Consider the following 16,309-nt stretch of genomic DNA (forward strand, 5'->3'; position numbering starts at 1 on the left):
CCCCCACCCAGCAGGCGGCAGCAGCAGCAGCACTTTACCGGACTTGGTCTACGTGGAACCCCCCCCCCCAACCCCATGGTTCTTACCTTGCTGCCCAGGTGGGGTTTGAGATAGCAGGAACTGGGATACGGACTGTAAGTGGCCAGGAACCAGCACAAGCTGCTGGAGCGGATGGAGGGAAGCCATGTCCTACACACAGGGAGATAGAAACACATCACAGAATTTACAAGCGGGGACACTGGCTCCATCTGCCTGCTGCCCATCTGTCCCACGGGTCTCCAGACTATGACAGTTTGCGGGCAGTGACCTTGCCTTATGCCACTGTGTATTCCCAGCGACTGGCATAGTAGCTACTCCATCAATGCTGGTGTTGCTACAGCTCCTGCACTCAGCCAAGCCGTCCTTGCAACATGTTGTTACTTAACCCTTGCCTTACGATTTAATTTTTGTGTGTGTTAGTCTTGTCTCCCAACCAGACTGTAAATGCCCTGGGGGCAGAGACTGGGTATTTCTTATCTTTCAAAGGTTTATCCTAGACATGACACATAATCTCAGTTGTCCAATGTTTCTTTTAAATTTCATGCCACTTGATTATGCTAACAGCCATGCCTTGGCCACTTCCTATACCTGAATCTTTCCTGGAGGATATTGGGGTGGGAGTTGGAGGATGGGGTAAACTATTACTTCTTAATAAAATCAATTTGGTGAAACAGAAAGTCCATCTGCCCCAGGCTTCTTCCACTCAGGACATGGGAATAATAATCCCAATGCTTGGGGGATCTGAGAGTCCAACATGATCCAGACGCCCAGAACTCTGTGCCCCTGTGGGGCTGAGCTCAGGTCTGTGCACACAGAGAAGACTCGGTAAACCTTGCTGAATGAAGAACTGAAGAAATGGATGCTCGTTCTAGTCTTAAGTATTTCCGGAGAAGGGGTGGCTCTTTATTCCCCAGAAGGGGGCTTGCCATGTGAACACCCTCGTGGGCCTTTGCTGTTACTTACTGTCTTAGGACAAATCTCTTTCCCACATTGCCTGCAGGGGGTTCTTTAGACCAATATGAATTCACAGAGTGCCAAGCGTGGAGGTCTAGCATTTCGCAGAGAGATTGAATTAAATTCACCAGCCCACTGAGAATATCAGGGTTCCATGGCAAGGGCTGGCATTTACCCCAGGCATTTGGTTTCCGGATATCATGGTGGGTCCTTGACTCAGATGGCATGGCCGATGGGAGAGGGTCTGCTGCAGGGAGTCACTGAGGTCCTCTGTTTTAATCTGCAAGTGGAGGCAGGAGGAGAGCATCAATTCTGGACCTCCCCAGGCAGACAGAAATGGAAGCGGCGAAGATCGAGTCAGGAGATAAGTGACAGACCAGGAGGGGAAAGAGCTAGCCCAGTGCCTACTGGGCTGCAGCTCGACTTTCCTGCCTGTGTGAGCCCTTTGGGCCAGGGCAGCCGGTCAGAAACACACGTGAGCGGCACCATGGAGTGCCCATCTGCAACACGGGGAGCCCACTTAGACCGATCGTCCCAAACACTAGTCTGGGGCCTGTGCTGGCACCTACTATGGTTTTTGTTTTCCTCGTTGAAATGAGAAAAATACGGATAGAGACTTTTTAAAAACAAAGCTCAATGCCTGGGCACGGTGGCTCACGCCTATAAGCTTAGCACTTTGAGAGGCCAAGGTGGGGGCATTGCTTGAGGTCAAGAGTTCGAGACCAGCCTGAGCAAAAGCGAGACCCCGTCTCTACTAAAAATAGAAAAAAATTAGCTAAGCATGGTGGTGTGTGCTTGTAGTCCCAGCTACTTGGGAGGCTGAGGCAGGAGGATTGCTCGAGCCCAGGAGTCTCAGGTTGCTGTGAACTAGGCTGATGCCATAGCACTCTAGCCTAGGTGACAGAGTGATACTCTGTCTCAAAAAAACAAGCAAACAAACAAACAAACAAAACTTAATGGATTCAGTTCTTGGAAATTCTGAGATGATGTTCTTTTTTTCCTTAGGAGGAAAAGATGTTAGAATTTCCTTTAGGAAATGATGGTGATCCTAGAGGGTATTTTAACAAACTCCTTACCACGCAGGGTGAAAAGTTAACAATGCTTTACTGATTCCCCCCAAATTCTGGTTTTCACTTTCCTGCATGGAATCCCCTCTGTGAGGCCCCAGAGTCTGGGAACCACTGAGCTGGAGGACTGCCTTTCCCTCCCCAGGCCCCTGTTCCCCATACCTCCATCTTCTGTGCCAGACTGCCTCTGCAGCTGGCCTTCTTTGCCTGTGCGGCTTTGGTGACAGTCTTGGCCTGCCTTCCTACAGGCGAGGACACGTCTCCCTCGCAATCAATGCTACAGTTGCAGCCTGAGGGCCCTGAGGGTTTGGCGGTGTCCAGACTCCCCCGTCTCTACCACCCTTCAGTGACAGCACAAGCCACCCCCCCATGGGCTTCCCAGGTGTCCAAGGGCAGGGCAGGAAGTACTACCGGTGCCCACCCCTCATTCCACCTCGAGGATGATAACCCTCTTGCAGCTTCGCAGGAAGTCCACTGGGAAGGGAAGCCAAGTGACTTTGAGTTCATATGAAATGGCAAGGAGCACAGGATCTAGGCCACACCTTACAAAAGGCATTGGTGAGTCCCTCTGGTTAGGACATCTGGTTGTTTCTGCCAAGGTAGAAACTCACGGCCACAGACATGCTGGTTTAAACAACTTGCTCGGCCTATACTGGGAATGTCACTGACATCTGGCAGTCTCTCCTGTCTGTGTTAGTTTAACCCAAGTTAAAAAGTTCAGATTAACAGCTATATTTGTGCTTAATCCCTATGGAAAAAAACAGTGATTTGGATCATTAAAGAAAGAATTCCCTTTGGGTGGACAGTTAGGAAGATCCTATTGAGTGACATTAGGGAGGAAGGAGCTGATACTTAGGATGTGTGCCTTGCACATAGTGGGAACCCAATGAATGTTAACTGAATAAAAGACAATAATCTCTCTAGGCCAGGCGTGGTAGCTCACACCTGTAATCCCAGCACTCTGGGAGGCTGAGATGGGAGGCTTATTTGAGTTTAGGAGTTAGAGACCAGCCTGAGCAAGAGCAAGACCCTGTCTCTATTATTTAAAAAAAAATCTCTCTCTCCACAGTCTCCAGTGAGGCACAGGAAGGAAAACATTGAACAGGGAGCTATGCTGGCCTTGTTTCTAGCCCTAACTCTTGACTCTAACTCACTATGTAGTTTTAAATAATCACTCAGCCTCTGTGGGACTCAATTTCCCCATCTGTCGTATGACACTACATGGGTTTTCTCCCTATTAGTCCTAAAATGGAATTATGAATTCCAGTTCCCTAGTGCATTGGGCCCGTCCAGGTGGCTGCAGCGTTGGTAGGTAAAGCAGACCTGGGTAACACCAAGAAGTCCTGTTGCACAGAAATTGGTAAGAAGATGGTTCCTTTAGGAGTAGTCTTTGCAAATCATTCTTCTCACTTAAAGAAACTGTTCTGTAGCCTTGGAAGCAAAGAGGAGAAAAGCAGAGAGATGGGAACCAGCGCTCCCGGGGCAGAGAGTGAAGGCATGACCACCTGGGAGTGGTCTCCAAAGAGCCCCCTTTCCTCGCCTAGGCCCTTTGGCTCCACCTTTCCACACTTAATACCTCTAAGAAGCTCTGGTATCCCAGTTCTGCCCCAGAAGTTAGACTTTCCCCATCCTAGATTCCAGGGAAACATTTGTTAGTAGGTTTTTAAAAAGTAGAAACAGATAATAAACTTATTTCAAAACCACCACCACCACAACTTGAAGGTTTGCTCTGAGAGGTTTTACTTAAGCACAGCCTTTCCGGACAGCCTTCCAGACCCCACCTCTCCTCCTTCTCTGTCCCCCTCCTGCCCCCAGGCATGCGCCATCCCAGAGAGGGGATGGGCGGCAGGGTGGAAGAAGGGGGACAGAGGGAGAACACGGAAAACTGGCTGGTGCAACCACCTCTGGCAGCTTGGCCCAGCTCCAGCTCAGAGGCAAGTGGCAGGGCTCCTTTATAGACTCATTATGCGCAATGCAGAGATAAGGAGACGCAGCTATGACAGAGTTCGAAAACATGCGCTTTGCCTCCAACCTGGCTGCTATCTGTTAGAATCCGTGCCAGGTCTTCCTGCAACACTTAATTTCAGAAACCAGTGCCATCATAAAAGAAAACTCACCCTTTCATCTGCTTCCTGGATCAATTGCCCTCCAAATTCTTTTGGGGGCACCGGAGACCTCCCACTTGTGAACGTGAAGTGCCTGATAGCAGAAAAGTCCTTCGGGTGTTAGTCCGGGGCTTTCTGAAAACTCTATGTATTATGCTTCTGATTGTCTGTTTATCTGTTTGTTTTTGCTTCACCAACCTTTTACTCTTTCATTTTTCATAATTCATCACCCCTGGGTGTGAGGGACTGACAGTAACCCCAAAAGAAGATAACCCTAAATGAACCAAATTGAAAGACAGTAAAGGAGACTTTTTTCTCGATGACAAGTTCTAAAATCTCACCACTGGGTCTCAGAAAAAGCAGAGCTAGACAGGGAGGAGGGCAGACACACCGACAACTCCTAAGGCCTCCAACAGACTTCTTCAATACTCTTGGGGGCTCAGAAACTAAGAAATTAAGATATAAAGTCCTCCCAAATCCAAAAAGTCCCTTTCCCCGCTGTCGAAGGGAAAAGGCTGGAAGCTTTCCAGGCAACTGGGTGTTGGCCGTGGATCTAGGAGATGAGATAGAGACACTTCTGTTGGATCTCATCGACTTCTAATGTGAGAACCGGAGGCAAATTGGACAAAAACCCAATTTCCCCCGTACTTGTGAAAACCCAACCAAACCCCAGCCTGCCTGGAATCATGAAGATGATCCCCAGGGTTTCTTTGGCAGTTCTTCTCACGCAAGTGGAATATTTCCCCAGACTTTATTTGGGATGGACTAATCCCTGGGGACACGGGCCACCACAATGCCCTGCCTCGTCACAGCCATTGGACATCCTGCCCACCTATTGGACAAGGTTTGTTAGTTTAGGATCTTCTCCACCCACTGTGCTGTGCAAAGGTATTAGACTGAGTCTTGGGCAGTGACCAGGGAGGTAAAAGGGTATCACGAGCGATTATCTTTTCTAATCCCAGTGAACTCTCTGACATTACCTACTTTAGAAAGCAGCAGCCTTGTTCTAGAAGGAGAGAGCCCTTTTTGAGGAGGTGGAAGCCCTTTGTATATCCTTTCTTGGCTTTACCTCCCAGCCAGGAGGTGTGAGGACAGAAGCCCAGAGAGCTTCAGAGACAGGTATAAAGTTATACAGCAAGACACTGGCAAAACTCTGACAAGAGAATGGTCTCCTGACCCTCCCCTGGTGCTCTCTCTACCAAACAATACTACAAATGTCCCAGGGGTAGGAGAATAGACCACAGATGATAGAAGATGCGGTGTTCTGGCCTGGCAAACACTTGGACCTTACTGACCATCTGTTCTGGGGTCATGGTGGGGCTGGGGGTACTCGTCTTTGGCCCCCTCCCCATGACATTTTCACATGGCCCCCTCTAGGGGAAAACAGTCCAACACTAATGAATATATCACTGGTGATGAAAATGATCAAAGCTGTTGTCCCAGTTGCATAACTCGTTTGTGGAAAGTGTTTCATAAACATTTCACAAGAAGGAGCGTTTCAAAGCGTGAACATCTCCCAACCTGCCTTCAATTACAGGCAAGATTTTTTTTTTCTTTCTCCCCACTTCAACTCTTCTCCTTAGCTGTGAGGAAGAGTTTCTGTTTTGTAACTGATCTATACGGGATTGGCAGACGCATTCCTCATGAAAATATTCTAAAAATATATTCCAAGTAGTAGAACGGGGCAGGCAGGGAACTCATCCCAGGTGGACAGGGCTGAGGGCTGAAAGTATCCCAAGAGATGCTGGCTGTGATTTTGCCTGGGTGACTCTCCTCTCTCCAGCGCCCTGGCTATTCCCTAAGAGCCCAGGGCTCCTGCCTCCGCAGATGCCTCCGAGAAGTGCCTCGGGAGATGACCTCATCCAGTCCTTGGTCTCTGGTCCAACCTTTGATAGACCAGCACCCATGTGCCTTTGCCCGTGTAAATTGGGATCATCACCCTGACAGCATCAAACTTCCATGCAAAGGAGGGATGGAAGAGGGGAGACTCATGGCTCCTTAGGAGGCTGGAGCCGCTTGGAGTTGCTACCCCCTGAAAAGCAGCTTTCCAAAGAGACATCCTTGTTTTTCCTGGTGGCATCTGCTCTGAAAATGCAACAAGCTTATCAGTCACATTGTTTAATGCTTTGGCTTCAGTTCTTAGGGCATAGCATTGCTAGTGCTGACACATGTGTGAAAAACCCCTTCATTATAAACCTGTAAAAGTTTTCTTCTCCCTCTGGGATATAAGTCCTGAATTCAGACTTTCAAATGCTGGGAGGGGACTGTGCCCTCATGGCAGACTCACTGTCACAAATGTTTCATGGTGCCCAGCACTTGAACTATTTTAACCAGTGCACTGTGGCAGAGCCCTCCTGAGACATCTGCAGTGTCCCTTCCGGTGGGGAGCCGCATCAGTGGGAGTTTCCTTTGACCCTGATCCCCTTTGAGCCAGTGTTCTGGTTCCCCTGGTGGCATACCTGGCAGACAAGAGGACTGAGCTCCCCTCTCTGGTTCTTTGGAACCACACAGAACTTTTGTTTTGCCCACACAGAGGGCTGTTCTGCACCCAGATAAGTGAAATGGCAGGAGGTACGGGGTGGGGTGGGGTGACTTGCTAAGCATCAAACTCTGAGAACTGTTTCCAAGTGCAGTGGCTGTTCTTGGGAAGTGTCTAGTGTGTAAATGAAGTTCATCATCACACAGGTTCCTGTACGTATGACTTTGCTGTCCCCAGTGGGGATGATAAAAAGACATCTAGGAAATAAGCACAAGGTTCAGAATCAATCAGGAGGCTTGACTTTGGGTCCCATCCCTGCCTCTAATTAGTTGCATGATCTAATATTAAGTTACTTAACTCATCTCTCTAGGCCTAGATTATTCCTCTACAAAAGAAAAATAAGCCTAGGTGGAATCTACTTAAGAAATTTATAATGTATAAAAGAGAGAGTGGGAGTAGACTTATAAGCATTTAACTATGCTTATTATATTACTAGACCCATTTTACAGATGAAAAGACTGAGGCTTAGAGGTGTTAAGAAACTTGCTTAGAATCGCACTGCTGGTAAATAATAGAGCTGAGATTCTATCTAAGTCTGCCTGACTCCATAGCTGTTCTATATTCTCCTGACTCACTACGTGTGACGAGGTCATGGAATTATAGACTCTTCAGGGTAGCCTGGTGTAGGCAGTCCCAGGTGCATAGCAGATATTCAAAAAAGTGTTGATTCCCTTCCTTCTCCATTGGAACAGGAAGGAAATGCAGACATCACCTGGCTCATTTTACAGATATGACTTCCGAAGCCTGGAGAAGGGAAGTAACTTGCTCAGGGAAACAGCTAGAACTGCAGTCAAGCTAGGCCTGCACACCAAGCCAGGGGCTGCTTAGGACAGGTCTCCTAACTCCCCATCCCATATTCGGTTCCACTGCTCTGTGGCATGGCTCTATCATGGATTTCTATCACTCTGATGTTGTTGCCTACTCTGGCTCCCGTAGTAACTCAGTAGTAGCCCTAAGCCTGTTGCCCTGATGAGATTTAGTCTCAGTCAAAAGCAAGGTCCCCACTCAGAGTTCTCAATTACTTTGCAGGGTAAGGTTCAAATACAGATAAAGCACACATCTGCTTAATAGGGAAACAACGCACTTGGCTTTGGAGCCGGCATTCTGTATTTCCTTGACTCTCACGTATACAGATTGACTGCAAGGGTTTGATATTTGCTGTTTCAGAGGTGAAGAGCAGAAAGCGAAGGCTCATGCATGCCATGAAATCTCCATTTCAGTGTGTATTTTACTATGGGGTTCCAAATGAAGTCAATAAAAGGAAGAATAGGTGCCTTGTCTCTTCTGGACACACACACGAGTGCAGCACCAACTTGTGGTTGTGAAGCACTACACAGATTACTTTCATGAGCATAAGCTCAATAAAAAGAGAAAATATTATTTAAAGCACTTTAGAAGGAGGGGTGTGGTCGCTCACACCTGCAATCCTAGCACTCTGGGAGGCTGAGGTGGGAGGATCGCTTGAGGCCAAGAGTTCCAGACCAGCCTGAGCAAGAGCGAGACCCCGTCTCTACGAAAAATAAAAAAATTAGGTGGGTGTGGTGACACATGCCTGTTGTCTCAGCTACTCATGAGGCTGAGGCGGGAGGATTGCTTGAGCCCAGGAGTCTGAGGTTGCTGTGAGCTATGATGACGTCACCACACTATCTCAAGCAACAGAGTGAGACTCTGTCTCAAAAAAAAAAAAACCAAAAAAACACTTTAGAGATTAAAAAGCACTTTCAAATGTACCATCATTTATTCTTCATGACAATTCAGTGAGGGAAGTAATCTTACCAAACCATTTTTATAGATGTGGGCACCCAGGCTCAGAGAACTTAAGCAACATTCCCAATGTCACACAGCTAGGAAGAGGAGAGCTGACTATCTACTTGGATCTTTGGCCTCTAGACCCCTCCTTTCTGCCCATGCCACGCTGTGAGGCAGCTCCACTGCGTGTCCCACACAGAATTTCTGGACTCCTGGAAGTGTTAAGATGTGCTTAACTCTTGCCTCGTCTGTGTACTGTATTGTTTTTATGTACAGTGCACAGGTGGGGTAAACACCTCCTCAAGAGTAGCCTGGGACCTTTACATGTATCTGTGGCCTAAACAGTTATTGAAAGTGAAGTTTCAACAGCTCTGAAATGGGATTCTCGTTGGCATTTTCTGGGTGAGCCTGAGACTTGCAAGCGTGCCCCTGGGAGCCTGAGCATTGGATAAATGAAGCAAATGGTTTTCTGTGGTGATGTTCGTCTTTTAGAGTAGTCTTCCGGGAAAGGGGAGGTCCTCGTTTCTTGCATTCTTGTGGCCCCCTAGATAAAGTGAGGCACCCCTCGGTCTGCTCAACAGCAGTGGAATAGATGTCTTCTGCGTGGCATGTGCTAAACACGGGTTTCCTGCCCCACAAAGGTCCCCTACTCAGTTCGATTTAGTTCAACATTTATTAAGTGTCTATGGTATACCAAGAGGCACTAGGGACACAAAGATGAATAGGGAGTTCCCAGACTAATTAGGAGACCGTGCGAGTCAAACAGTCACCTACAGTGTGATACTTCTAACGATCAGAAGGAGGTACGGGGTGGCACGGGAAAGGTTGTGATTCAGGTCGTCGGGGAGGAGGATGAAGAATTCAGCAGGCAGAAAAAGCAAAGAAAGGCATCCCAGGAAGCAGAAGCAGCTTGCTCAAAGTCACAGAGTGAGAGACAGCGCTTCCTGTTCGGGGGCTGCACGCCACTCAGGACTGCTGCTGTGTGGGGGGCGGGAGAGGCACCGTCACACAGGCAGGGGCCCAGGAGGAAAGTCATGTGTGGCGTGCAAGGGAGTTCAGACGGGACTCTGAGGACGAGGTGTAACTAGAGCAAAGGGGAGTGGCGTGGTGAGATTTTAGTTTTAGTTCAATTGCCCTAACAGCTGTGCAGAATATGGATTTGAAGAGAGGGCAGATGTAAGGAAAACCAGTCATTGCAATAGCCTAAGTGAGATATCACGAGGACATGGCGAAGGCCACAGCAGCAGGAATGGATTGGAGGAGACAGAATGGAGAGCTTTTAGGATATAAAATGTATTTCCACCCCTAAAGGTCTATCTTATACAACAAAGGACTGTTTATTTCAGGAATTCTCTGTTGAATGCCTGCAGGACTAAAAGAACCGGCACAGAAAATAATCTGAGGGCCCCTGAGCCAAACTGCTAATCACGGATGGAGTGGAGAACATTTGGGGTTCCAGAAGACAGTCTCTTTCTAAGCCATCTATTTCTGCAATGTTGGATTTTTCAAAGCTAATTATTACTTTTAAATTAGAAAAAAATTAAGATTAAAATCAGTAAGCATTCACAATTTTACATATCTAGATGTAACACTATAGTTTACAAGGTGTTATAGTTGTAGAATTTCCACTTTGGCTGGTGAAAAGGATGTCTTGAGACATTTAAAGGCACATTATTTAAATAAACAGACATATACACATATATGCAAATATGCATATATAATACATACACACATGTATATTTAAAGCAACAACTGGGAATCCATCCTCTTGTCTCACCACACCTGTGTCATTGTCTCCCAGCAGGCAACACCTGGGAGGGGGCCCACAGGCCTCACCTGTAAATTTCCATGATGTTCTATAGTTTACAAAGCACTTTTTTTTAAATTCAAGATGAAGAGCTTTTAATTATGGGAAGGATGAATAAAGAACTTTTGTTCCCGAAAGTTCCGCACTTGTCCTCAAGGCCTCATTGGAAGAACAAGAACAAGTGGTTTGAGGAGAAGGAAAGAGAAGTTTATTATAAAATTGTGCCGGCAAAGCAGGAGAACTGGTAGACCTTCTCTTCTCAAAATCCAAATTTCCTGAACATGAGCAGAGATGCAGAGTTTTTAAACGAAGTACCCTCAGTTCTAGGTTACTGTGGCTAATTATTCTAATCATCCCACCTACAAAGCACTTTCAAACACATCACTTCCATTGATTATCAGAATACTGCCATGAGATTGAAAAGGCAGGTAGTGTTATTCCTACTCGAGGAAAACTCAGTTCATGAAAGGCAAGAAATGAGTCCAAGGGACATAGCTGGCAAGCAGGAGAGCTGTGATTTGAACCCAAGTCATCTGATTTCAAATTCAGCATGCCTTTCAAATGCCTAGGATTTTCTGAGCAGCCTTCTCAAATAAGTAGATTTTCAAAGTCAGTGAAATCTATCCCTGGAAACTCCAGAGCCTTTTATCTCAGTTTTGGATAGATATTTATTGGTTTCTTTCTGAATAAAGATCTTGCTAAAAGGTATTATATACATCTCTATTTTCCTTTAAAGAGTACCTGAAAGATAATTTAGTCAATGACTCAGAGTTATAATTTCAAACGCCTTTTAAAAGCAACCATGCCCTTGGGGATACTGAAGTGTCTGACCTCTGTTGCTGTGTGCACTATATGGCCCCAGACTACTTTTTTTTTACAGCTCTGAGCTCTGATTTTTCCAGGATTTTTTTAACCTCCTTTCTCACCATCAGGTTTTTCTCTGCTTTCGTTAGTACAAAAACAAAATAGTAATAGAGGCTTGCTTCTAGCAGCCTCTAATCTAGCTCAAATTTGCAGCTTTTATTTGCTAAGGGCTGGAAAAACCAGATCAGATCATTAAGCTCAATACAACACTGTCTCCAAAATAAAAGTTTAAGGCTCTGAGAAAGAGCCTGGCTTGAGGTCTTGTTTGCTTCCTTCTTACTCTCAGCTGGGTTCTAAATAGGTGAGTCTGCTGGTTCTTTGGATAAGTGAGGCAGTGTAGCACTGCTATAAAGCTCCCTTTAACACTGGGTTTGCCCTTTGGTTTAATTTTTCCTGAGTACATGCCTATCCTAGCACCCTTATTAGCCTGGGACAGGGCTCTAGGCACAATGGTTGACACACAATTGATAGTTGAAGCTAAACTCTCTAAGGCTGGGCTGCAGCTACCAAATTTGTTACCAAAAGGCTAAGTGAATTTGAACCAAGGGACTCTCTAACGGTATATGTCAGTTTACCTACTTATAAAAGGGAAATAATATCTGATACTTGTCCAGGTCTCAAGGGTTAGGGCCAAATGTCTATAAAATCTATTCCTTGGAGGTTTTTCTTTATTTCTGTCACCAAAATTATGCAAATAATGATTCTGCTCACTTATTTTACTTACTATGGCCTGGCCAGCGTAGAGTGTAATGCTTTTCACTTAGCAAGTTCTTACTAAATATATGTAGAGTTAATGTATAAATAAATACTTTCAGCAACCCTAAAATATAGGAAACTGGGTCCCAGAGAAGTCAAACTATTTCCCAAAAGCCATACAGCTAGGAAGTAGCAGAGCTAGAATTTGAACCTAGATCTAGCAGAACTAGAATTTGAATTTGAATCCAAAATCAACTCTCTTTCCACCATGTCACATGACTTAAAAAGTCATGCCAGGCTTATTTCCTTTCATATAATATCTCTTAGAATGGGGGATCAGGTAGATGCTGTAATTTTAGTATGTGTATATGTATTTAGGTATCATCCCTGGAGGTCAAGATGGGGTCATATGGGCTGTTTAACAATAAGTCACTGTCATCCAGGAGGGACAGGACCCCGCTTGTGGCCCAGTCTTGCAAAGAATGTTATTAGTAACTTGAAAACGTAGCTTGCATAATTATTACATCTCTGCATGAGGAGCAGGGCCAGCTAGTACTTTGCACAAAGACATCATGATTCAAAAGAAAGCCTGAACATATGGTAGGAAGGGAAGAAAGTCACAAGATAAAACATAGGAGCAAATGTAACAATCCTTTACTTAGAATATGAAAATTAACTGCACAAGTTGAGACAACAGTTTATATTAAAAAAGACCTGAGAGGCATTAACTGACTTGAAGAGTAAGTTGACAGTGTGACATAATTATCTTTTAAAAAAAAACCTGTGGGACAGGCTGTATGAACAGAAGTAGAGTATCTGAATCGAGGGAGGTTCCCCTACCTGACCACATTCATTCCACGAGGGCAGGTCCTGTTACTGCCTTTTGCAGTTGGCACGACAGCACCACAATAAAGAAATAGTACCTGCTCAATAAAGATGTGCTGAATGAGTCAATGAATGAATGGATGAACCAATTGTCACACTGTGCTCTGGCCTAGCCAGATCTCACCTGAGGATTGAGTGTTACATGTACACTTGTGGATGTCATACTTAGGGTGACTGGCAGACTGAAGCATGTGCACACAATGGCAAAAAAGGCACAATTTCAAGAAGTTTATCACAGTATTGTTTAAAAAACATTTGAAGCTCCCCAATATTCATCAATAGGGGAATGAAAAAGTTATGTTAAAACAATAGAATATTATGTGGTCATTAACAGAAATCAAGTAACTCTATATGTACTGCCATGAAACAATCTATAAATATCATTTTTAAACTCTAAAAGAAAGTTGCAAAAGAGTACATACAGTATAATTCATACATATGTGTGTTTGTATTTTTTAAACTCCACAGAAATGTATACATTTCCATTTGTATTGTATATTCGGAGAAAAAGTCTTCTAGACATGTATACACTACATTGATAAAAGGCACTACCTCTGGGAAGAGGACTGAGAATGAACAGGGACAAACAGTTTTCCTTTTTCTATTAGTAAATTTTGTACAAGAAAGTATTCGTGTAGTACATGTATAATTGTTTTAAGGAAGGCAATCAGAAATACATGTGGAATTATGTATGGAATTCAGGATATTTACACAGACAAGGGAATATTTTGGGGTGATGACCCTTCTCAAATACTGAACGAAAGGGGTAGACCCGGCCCTGAAGCACAGGCATATCGACCTGCATGACCTGGAGTTTGCTGCTTTCTACATAGTGAGTTCGAAATTCCAGGCAGAGCTCTGGCAGAGATGTGGGGCCACAGACCATCTGCTGGGGTGTCAGCAGTAGAATCTGTGTACTAGGGATAGATTATACTGAAGTCACCGGTTCCTGGGCTTCTGAGGTTCATGACAAGTAAATCTTTTCTTTTTGAGAGGTCAGAAAGGGTTGTTTTATTTTGCCAAATAAGACTATTAAAGCAACTAATACCATCTACTCTGTCATTTCATTACATACAATAAATATTTTAACACCAAGAAATGCAAAATTCTCGAATGATAAAATAATTAGCTTTATAAAAATTCACTACATTTTCTCCTTTTTAAATTCCACTGCAGACGGTGAAGACTGAGTCACGAGACGTTGTGTCATGAACATGTAACGCATCCACACACAGATAAAAGGGAGAAGAAGCAAGCCCCTGTGCCAGAGCGGTGGGGATCTGGGGGACGCTGCGGAGAGCAGCAGACAGATGGCCTCGGGGACCTGCTAACCCTGCGTCTGTGCGTGTCGGGCTCACCTCAGGGTGAGAGGCTCAAGCTGAACTTGTCTCCACAGCTTACGAAGAATAAAGTCGCAGGGCTGGCAGGATCGCTGGATGTCTCCAACCTCGCTGTTTCCATTCAAATGGCCAGGAGAGGGCAGTCCCAAGACAGCCACGTTACTTCCTGAGGGCCCTGTTCTGGCTTTGGGGATAGTTAGCCGACCTACCTACCTACCAAGCTCAAACTGGGTCGGCCAGAGTCCTGTACACAGACGCTGGGGCCCAAGATGCCATGCCTTAACACCCAACAGCCACCAAGCCAAGGCTGAGATGCCTCTGTAAACAGCTCCCAGGCCCAGCCAGCAAGTGGAGGAGTTGAGAAATATTTACCAGAGCCCACACCACATTTCATTTGCATAAAGCCAACAAGCTCACCTTTCTGGGGAAAAGGGTGGGTTTTTGTGGATCACCGGGTACAAGAAAATGTGGCAGGGATCGGAGAGAAGCAGAAAGAACAGAGGGGATGGGCGTTGGTAGCCCCAAGAGTGGAGGGGTGAGTAGGTGGGTGGGTAGAGGTTCAGCCCAACTATCCATCCACATGTCTATTTAGGAAATACTTACTGAATGTCTGCTGTGTGCTGGGCACTGTTCCACTACAATACGCACAATTTAGGCCCTTTCCTCAAACAGTGCATTGCCTGGTAGGGCAAGTGTGCCCATGTGCACACACACACATGCACACACATACACACACACACAAGCACAGAAGACTGTCAAGGTACAGAAGGAGGAGGAGGCGGTCCTGGGGGCCACCTGAGAATGAGACGTTGGAACTGAGTTTGGAAAGATGAATGGGAGCTTGCAGGGAGATGGGGCGGTGGAGGGTGGAGGCAGGGTCAGAGCTCATGAGAAGCAGAGTCAAGATGCTACTTCTCTGTTCCTCTCTGCCTTCAGGACCCTCCATCATTCCAAAGAGGATTTTCAATGGTTCTCCTGAACACCCAGGTAGTACTTGGGAGTCTTTAGAACCAGGAGAAAGAGGGGAACTGGAGGCCTCTTATGAAGTTGGACTCCCTGGATCCTAGGACCTCGGGGGCCTACCTGAGCAGGATGGGGCAGCCCACCATAGGGACACTGGGCTCGTGCCGAGTTGCCACATCCTGGGAGAAGTCGTGAATCACAGGCTCTGTTGTGCTGTATGCCACCGTGCTTTATGCCAGAAAAGTGCCCATCCCTCCCAGGCCATGTGGGCAAGGCCAGGCTCTGGGAGTGCCCCTCCAACCAGGAAGCGGCCCTCTTCCCAGGCTGCTAGGCCGACTGGAAGGGGAAGCACCAAGTCCTGAGAAAGGAAGTTGGTTCTAGTTCATGTGAGAGAGCAACTCTTTGCCTTCAGGCAGCTTCACTGCTTCCCCCTCCCAGGCAGAGTAGTGCTAACCCTTTCTGGCCTGGAAGCTCTTGCCTTAGAGTCCAAGTTCAGCTCAATCACTCCTTTCAGCCATGCTTGTGAAGGGCCCAGCCCAGAGCTAGGAACACAGCAGCAGTCCACCACTGGCGTCTGCAGGAACCAACGTTTACCCCCCGTCACTCGGCATCCAACTCTTTCTAGGCCTCGGTCACCAGCTACATAAGTGGTTTGCAAAACCTACTTCCAAGCCCTCGATGAGCCCTTCCACAGCAATGGCCTCAGTTAAGTTTAAAAAGTTCCTTGTTAGGATCACACGCTTTGAGATGTCATCAAGGGGGGAAAACATATAAACATAAAAAGATGAACATATAACTTACTTTAAGCAGCCCCTGTGGTTAATGTTTGCTTCTAACTTCCCATAAAAAGGCATTCTTTGTTCTCTGAAAAGATTCAGCCTCGTATTTTTTTAAATGAAGGCTCTCTTGATGAGGGGAAATAAGATTTCATTTATGAAGCTTGGATTTGTATACAACATTTCAAAACCACGCTGTTGGGTAGAGCGAGGCATGCCTGTGCTTCCCTGGCACAGACCAAGTGTGGCGTGTCTTTCCTATCATTGCTCTAGTAACCGGCTGCGTCAAGCACAGAGCACAGGGAAGGACACTCACAGGAAAGCCAGCAGGGAGGGGAATCTGAGCAGAGCTGTCATCTGGAGAAGAAAGAACCCGAGGTCTCCAAAGCCTCCAAAGGGCAAAGCTGAGAAGAAGGGACAAACTGGAGCCAGATGGATATGAAATGGGGCAACAGGACCCCAACAGTGCTGCAGAATTGTCACAACACCAACAGATTAACTCACGTTTATTGAGTGTTAACTATG

At 46.1% G+C, this 16,309-nt stretch overlaps 1 protein-coding gene across 1 annotated transcript in view; it reads right to left on the bottom strand.

The window, feature by feature from the left end:
- Positions 1-16,309, bottom strand: part of POU2F3 (POU class 2 homeobox 3) — a 72,281-nt gene that overhangs the window by 17,280 nt on the left and 38,692 nt on the right. The window contains exons 4-5 of the mRNA XM_045555400.1: positions 1,150-1,273; positions 87-191 (exon numbers count right to left, since the gene is read on the bottom strand). Coding sequence (XP_045411356.1) covers positions 87-191; positions 1,150-1,273 — 229 coding nt within the window. The remainder of the gene's footprint in view (positions 1-86; positions 192-1,149; positions 1,274-16,309) is intronic.

Source organism: Lemur catta, chromosome 7, assembly GCF_020740605.2.
Source record: "Lemur catta isolate mLemCat1 chromosome 7, mLemCat1.pri, whole genome shotgun sequence".
Taxonomy (NCBI): Eukaryota; Metazoa; Chordata; class Mammalia; order Primates; family Lemuridae; genus Lemur; species Lemur catta.